Source organism: Telopea speciosissima, unplaced genomic scaffold (assembly GCF_018873765.1).
Source record: "Telopea speciosissima isolate NSW1024214 ecotype Mountain lineage unplaced genomic scaffold, Tspe_v1 Tspe_v1.0100, whole genome shotgun sequence".
NCBI lineage: Eukaryota > Viridiplantae > Streptophyta > Magnoliopsida > Proteales > Proteaceae > Telopea > Telopea speciosissima.
This window is the reverse complement of record NW_025317436.1, coordinates 42,692-50,406: the sequence shown is the minus strand read 5'-3', so window position 1 is coordinate 50,406 and position 7,715 is coordinate 42,692. Positions and strand designations below refer to the sequence as shown.

The following is a 7,715-nucleotide window of genomic DNA, read 5'->3' as shown; positions in this document are numbered from 1 at the left end:
GCATATATATTTTAAATCCCATAACCAAGATCAACATTACATACATGATGCCCAAAAACAAATATTCCATATTTTATGTGAAAATTACCAAAAACACATAAAAAATACCATTACCATAACAACTCATGTCACAATGGTCATGTGCATCCAATGCTCCCATGACATAAACACATACATGCTTAAAATAAGTCATTATGCAAATTGGAGAAGGTGGGTGAAGGCAAGAATCTCTCCACCCATCTTCTCCAAGTGATCTCTCTTTAAAAAACCTAACCAGTAGCAGCACGTAAATATATATATATATATACCCTATATGGCAAAAGGTAGCAACAGGAAAACAAAAGGAAGATCGTAGGTTGTCAGCGCGCGCAAACAACACCAGTACCAACACGCAAAAGGCGCGGCAGGGGCCATCACACAAGGGGAGCGCATGGCAAAGGGTTGCACACGGCAGGCAGGGCGTGTGGCAGGCAGGGGTTGGGTGCGGCTAGCGGGGCGTACGACGGGCAAGGGCAGCAGGCCGTGGCCTCTGGCGCACGGCGCATGCACACCCACGATAGAAACCACCTAGTGCACATGCTTGCGTCCAGTCCACGTAGCCGGCAGCAAGCCCGTGGCATTCCTCGCATGCATCCCTTCCCCAATATTTCTTTTTAATACTGAATAAAAAATTTAAGAGCATCACATATGATAATGGAAAAAATTGAAAACATTCTCATAGATAGCAAGGCTCTGATGCCACTGTTGGTAATCAGTGTGTGATCCAGCAGAAGCATAGTAGGATCAATAGCTATCAATGGGAGATGTCATTCAATAAACAAGAACAACAAGGGGATCGATCGTTACCTAAAATTTCACAAATGCAAAACCTCCAACCGATGATAACCCTTGCTCAGTCGTTCCACGCACCACGCAAAGCTTTGCGTTCCCACACGATCAAGCCAACTCCTCCTCACTCTAGGGTTTTCAAAACCCTAGACAATCTCCAAGATCAAACACCAAGAGACGGAAGGAAAGACAAAATGGTTTTCAATAGAGGGGAGTGCTCCACGTTTTTGGATATGAGAGTATTGCTAGGTTTTTGGCAATCCAATGTTATTATATATTACTGCCCTCTCTTATCCCTAATTGGATGGAATACATAAGCAAGGAGATTGAGTTTCCTAAAGGGACTCAACCTCCAAACAACCAAATCTTTCCAGCCAAGGAAAGACTCCTATTGCTAGAGGAATCTAATATTAATTCCAATAACCATTATTGGACCCAATGCGTTTCCTTTTCTAACACCCTTGAGTTGAGATGGTTTCGATCTCTTCAATATTGAAGAGGTGGGAGTGCAATACCCAATAGTCCAATCACATGGTCACTTCACTTGTGCAGAAAGTGAAGGAAACTTTTGTCTTCACAATGTTGGGATGACAAAAGGTTTTTTTTTTGTTTGGTTGAAGGATGACAAAAGTTAGTTGTGGGTAACTCATGTCGCAGTTGTTGGATTTATGTGTGCATCTAACCCAGTTTAGTTTGTGGTGGACTGTTTATACATTTTGGTTTAATATTATTACATGCGATATAAATTTTTTTGAGCATTATGTGTCCTTAAGTTTAACTTAAAACGGTAGTCACAACTAGGGTTTGGGTTGGGCACCCTTATCATATGGTCGTAGCGTTGGATACACTTAGGCATGTTGATATTAGGGTACGAAAGCGAGTACACATATACTGATGTGTATTGGTGAAGAATCTATTTATGTCGCTTCCCTCCTGTGTTACTGCCTAATGTAAGTAAGGGATAGACATGTGCCACCGAGACTCAGTACCTGAGAGGATCTTGTAGCTGCAAAATGTGAACGCATTTTTTGGTTTATCAATAATTGAGGTTCTTGATAATCTTACTCGTAATTCTGTTAAATCCATGATCCCCGCTAGCATGCACCTTATGATTTTTAATTTCAATTTAAATAATTCGAATGATAGCTGGTGGTGCTCCTTGGCCAAAAATGGCACTTTTAGTACTAAACTTGCTGCTAACTTTCTTCTTTTCTCTCCCGTTGCCGCATATCTTTGTTTTTCCTCATGGTGGAACTTCTTTTAGAAACTGATGATTCATCCCAAATTTAAAATTTTCTTCTGGCGTGTGATACATGCAGGATTACCGGTCAAGGCTTCCGTTTCCAAATGGTGTCAGATCAACCCATCCTATGCCTTCTGTGGAAATTGTATTGAATCCTACTGGCATCTATTCCTTTCATGCGATTGGGTCAAACATATTTGGGTGGCTGGACCTCTTGGTCTACGTACTGAATCTCTGGTCTACTACTCCTTGAGTGGTTTTTGTTTTAAATTTTTCTCTTCAAAACAATTAGATAAGGCCTCTTCCATTTGATTTTTTGAGGTTTTTATCATTACTTGTTACTTTATTTGGTTTGCCAGGAACAAAGTCTATTTTGGTTCTGAGAAACCAAATGCTTTATGGGTAATAAATCAAGTAGCTCGTTGGATAGCGGATTTACATCTACAACCCCCCCCCCTTATCTTCCAATGAAGTAATGAAGATGCACGACAATATTTACAATTTGGTTCCATGGTCATCTATTCCGCAGTTTAAATATCCTATTTTAATGTGTGCAGGAACCCAGACTCCAGGAGTTAGACTGGGAGGCTGGTCGTACATTTTTTTGTTGGATGGAAGGTTTTTGTGTTTTGGTGCAGGAAATATTCTATCCTCTTCGGCCTTGGAATCAAAATTGTACTGTATCAAAGCTGGTCTAGATCATGCAGCGCATTTAGGCTTGGAGATAAAGGAGATTTGGTGCTCAAATCAAACCATTGCCAATGCTCTTCCATCCCCTACTAACAATCCATGGCCGTATCTTTATATTAAAGACTTAATGTATTTAAGTGATGGATTTCTAAACATTACCTTTACTAAGTTTAAAGATAACTTCTGTAGGCCTTATTCTTGCTACCTATGCGCAAGATAAACAACATGTATTCTATCAGGTTCCTTAAGTAAAATCCTTTTCTGTTCTCATAAAAAAATAAATAAATAAAAATAACTAAGGTTCTAAGAACCAAAGCGGATATTCTGGGAATGTACGAAACATTTTGTGAGCAAAAAATCACTCAACATGGTCTCCACTGTCCGATTGGGGAACATGAAGTGAGAGGTTGTTTGTGGATGGTCGAATGAAAATCAGGGTCCTGTACTATTTTGGAAATGGTTTTGCAAAACTTATTTTCACATAAAATGATAGATTATATATATATTTTTTGATTTAAATGTTTGATCGTGTTTTGCAGATTTCGATCACGTAAACAGACGCTCTGATAAAGACATGTACTATGGAATAAGATTTGACAGTGCTTGTATACATGTTATAGATTCCATAATGATGATTTTGATTAGTGGAGGGTTGGTACATAATAAGATGCTATTATGTAAGGGTAATTTTGAAATTTGCTAATTAATTAATTAATTTATTTAATTTAATGGATGTGGTGCTATTATTTTTATTAACCATTAAATAGAAATAAATAATTAATTATTATTCCCTTTAAGATTCTACTTCTTAGCCAATTAGAAACACACTAGGATTAAACAGATTCAAGTCAAGGAGGTGAGAGAGAGAGAGAGTCAGACTCTCACTAGAAATCAAGAAGGGGCTCTTTAGAGTCCTATTTGTATAAAGCAAGGGAGGGTGGATCTACCAAGAACTCTTGGCCGATTTTTCTCTCCCCTCCCCTTGGCCGAACTCCTCTCTCTCTTTTCCTTCTTCTTGCTCTCTTGTTTTGAGAGTGTGGGTTTGTTGAAACCTTGATTATTTTTGAAGCTTTGAAGAGACATTGTATTGGCTTGGAGAACCTTGGCTGCACCCAGAAGGCTAAAGATTGTTTTACCTGGTGTGCTCATTAGAAACAAAACCATTATTTGGAGGAGCAACACTTGAGGCTCTTCAGGTTAACAAATCTAACTCTTTAGTGGTTATTCTTGTATTATTTGTTATTCATAGGATGCGAAAAAAAACTCAAATCAATCTCTTTCTTCTGCGCATTCAGTTTCTTTTTTCCAAGGTGATGGAAAGAGATGTTCTTTTCTCTTCTTGCCTTTTTCTTAATTCTTATGGGACAAATGAAGAGATCGGTCTGATAAATTTTTATCTAACCATAAATCCAATTTTAATTGATTTCCTGAACTATTGGGAAGAACCAAGAGATGATCCCATGACTACCAAGAGTAGTGCCTCTATGCCGTTTATTTTGCATTCCAATTTCAGTTGGATTAAAAAACTAGTCAAGTCTGGCCAATTTTGACCGATTCCTAATTGATCCTGATAGAGTCATAATCAAAATCAGAATCAGAATCGCAGGCTTGGTGCATGGCTTCTCAACCAACTCACTATGGTGCGCATAAATATCAAGTAACTGTTCCACAACACCGCATTTTGTTCCATAACACCGCAATTTTCTTCTCCACATTGGGGACGGATCAACATTCTTGATGCCCAAAACACCCTGTTAAAGCTTCCATTGCCCAAACAATTTTCTTTAAGCCAAATCGTTTGAATCCTTGCTACAAAGAAACTCTTCTGGCAATTAAAGCTCCAAAAGATGATTCAGTAAGGCCAGTCTGTCCTCAACATCAACAAGGCCATCCATAAATGGTCTAGAACAAATATTTAAGTGCCCATGAAATTGACAATTGCTGGACTTTCATTTGAAGTAACTTCTCTTTGAAATATCACCAACAAACACTACCTTTTTGAATTTCCATGGTGACCTCAGTTTTATTGATGATGATGCAAGGATGAGACAAGCTGTTTGTAACTTTGTATTTCTCAATTCATCTGTTATCCATGTTAATACTTTTTCTTCCCAACACAAGAATGCATAAATCAGATGGTATCAACTGGCCATTTTGGCTAAGGATACAACGTACAGACTACAGAGGAAGATCCAAGCCCTTCAATAAAAACATTTAAGAAGTTCAAGAAGTTGTTCTATACTTCAAAGTATAATTGACCAAAAATAATACAATTACCCATTTCATAGCCATTTGAGCGAGTAAATATACACACTTAGGTGCACCACACAATGTAGAAACTTCTCAAGGTCATAAAATACAGGAAGAAAAAATTGGAGATAAAAGTCAAGAGATAATCAGAGCTCACCGTCACTGTAGTTTGGGAAAGTAACACACTTGAAAACTTTGCACTTTGAACACAACACATATCCAATCTGCATTCATAGAGGTCTGATGGTGAGTTCAAGAACTGAAATAATACATAGACACTACAGGTGACTTCAAAAATGAAACAAACTGAATAGGACATATAATTAACCAACAACCCATGCCCATGGATTCCTATTCATAATATTCCTCAATAAACATTTCAACTATTGTTGGAAATCCATAAGCATCAGAGCAACATCCAGGAACAGAATATTAGTTGAACCGAAATCCATACAATTCATAATTATTATATAAGGCAGTCAATGGTTAAGCTTCACAATAATTACAATAGATCTAACCAACATTTGATTCACAAACTGCACCAAAACAAGGTTTACAAGAACTGCATGAGTGGGGCCCTGCGTGAGCATGGGGGCCAATGAGAGAGCATGCAGAAACATCTTGGGGGGCAGGATTTCCACCTTTCATAGGAGGAAGGGTGGTCATTTTGCCCCCCACTGTGCCTGGGCATGGGCGGTACACTCCCCCACAGAGAACTTTTCTCCTATGTATTAAAAAATATCTTAGAATCCCATCAATAAAGAGAGGTAATATCTGAAAAATATCTTAGAATCCCATCAATAAAGAGAGAGAATATCTAAGTAACTCCATTGTGCAACTTTCATTTCAACCGAATCATATCTATCCATCTATATATATGCATGTGCACACACACACACACACACATACATGGAACACCCATGTGATGTACAGGGAGAGATATAGCAATTCTAACTGTTGAATAGATAAGGGGCTATGTGGATTGGCCTAGCATCAAATTTCCATCCTAGACATCAATCACACAGTCCACTACCTATTAAACATTATTCTTAGCCATCCAATATTTGACCAAAATTCACTTGCTGAATATGCTACATGGTGCAGTGCTATTGAGACTAAACAACAGCACGAAAGTCTAAGAAAACATAGACAAATTATCCACAAAATTTGAGCACAAACTATGCTATCACAGGACAGCTAAAAGTGACGGTCAAGAGAAAATAACACAATCTTCAGGAGATACCTTTCTAGATTGACAGGGAAAAAAATTTTGAGAGCACATAATAAGTGGGTGATGTGCGTGCTGGGGGAGGGGTAAGAATACGGGGTTTTAAGGGAAGACAGATTTGAAAGAAGATTTGGAATTTAAATATTAAAATATAGAATGATAGAATAAACCTAAAAATAGATAAGATATAAAAATCAGAAATTAAGGAAAAACAATAAAAAATGACAGAACCAGGTAAGGTAGTGATCAGAACCACACCAAACTCAGACGGTGTTCAGTACAATGACCTAGTCTATCAAATAAGACAGATTTACAGCCATCAAAAAATAAAAAAGAATATTGAGAAGGTAAAGAGAGATTTGTTTCTTAGGGTGGGTGCAAGGGATTTAAAGAAGAGAGACAGTGACACACCAACACCCACACCCACCCACCCACCCACACAAAGGGAAAGAGAGGATGATGAAAGTATGAGTCGGAGAGAGCTGTGGGGGAAGGGGTTGGGGCCTTGGGGAGGAGAAATTTTGAGAAGGTAGAGAGAGAGAGATGAATAGAAGAAGACAGATCTTAGTAGAGAAAGGAGGGAAAGAGAAATGGGTGGGTGAGAAGGAGATGTGAGGGTGAGAATGTGAGATGAGAGGGCAAACGAGGCAAAGAGATTGATAAGATTTAGTTTAGGAGAGTTCTAGGCAAAACAAAATTTAAAAATTAAACAACCAATGATTAAGTATAAAGCATAACCTTGTGAGTTCTTAAGAATAAAACACAACAAAAATTGTGGAGTTAAAGGCCTCACCCCCAAGGATTGCTGCCACCAATCCTTTCCACCTAACCACATGGAACACGTCACACACACACTCTCTCTCCAACCCCCTCCCCCCCTAAAATTTCTCCTCCACCAAAGCCCAACCCCCTTGCCAACCCTTTTTTCTCTCTCTCTCTCATCCATCCACCTAAATCCTCCCCAAGCCCCCAATGTAGTTCAAAAGAACAAAGAGGCCAGCAGCAAACCAGGCCATCAAACTGGACCAAGAATGGATTAATGCATAATTTGAGTGCCCAATGGATTGTATGGGCCATGGGATTTATATTTTTGGGTTTACTATTGTAATGGGCCAATTCTATAAGCCCAAATTTTAAGTATTTAAGTGGTATATGGAATTAATTAGTTAGTTTCTTCTCATAAAAAAAAATGTAGTTAGTTTCTATTTCGTAATGTTCTAAAATTGCTTTTATTTTGAAGAGACTTAAGTTGTTTCCATGAAGTTATAAATAAAGTGTAGGGGATCATACATTCATATCCACTACCATTGATTTGAGAAATAATTTAGCCTTGAGCTTGTGCATACTTTGAGAATCCGAGCATGGTTTAGTGGGATTCAAAACTGCTCTACTGTGGGATTCCTTCTCCACAGTTAGGTGAGAGGCCTAACATATCCTTTCTTTTTTTCTTTAATTCCTCAATCTTCCTCTAATTTG

General features: G+C 38.3%; 1 protein-coding gene across 1 annotated transcript in view; it reads right to left on the bottom strand.

The window, feature by feature from the left end:
- Nucleotides 1-4,887: 4,887 nt before the first annotated feature.
- Nucleotides 4,888-7,715, bottom strand: part of LOC122647635 — a 36,593-nt gene continuing 33,765 nt past the window's right edge. The window contains exon 3 of the mRNA XM_043840989.1: nucleotides 4,888-5,235. Coding sequence (XP_043696924.1) covers nucleotides 5,158-5,235 — 78 coding nt within the window. The 3' untranslated portion in view covers nucleotides 4,888-5,157. The remainder of the gene's footprint in view (nucleotides 5,236-7,715) is intronic.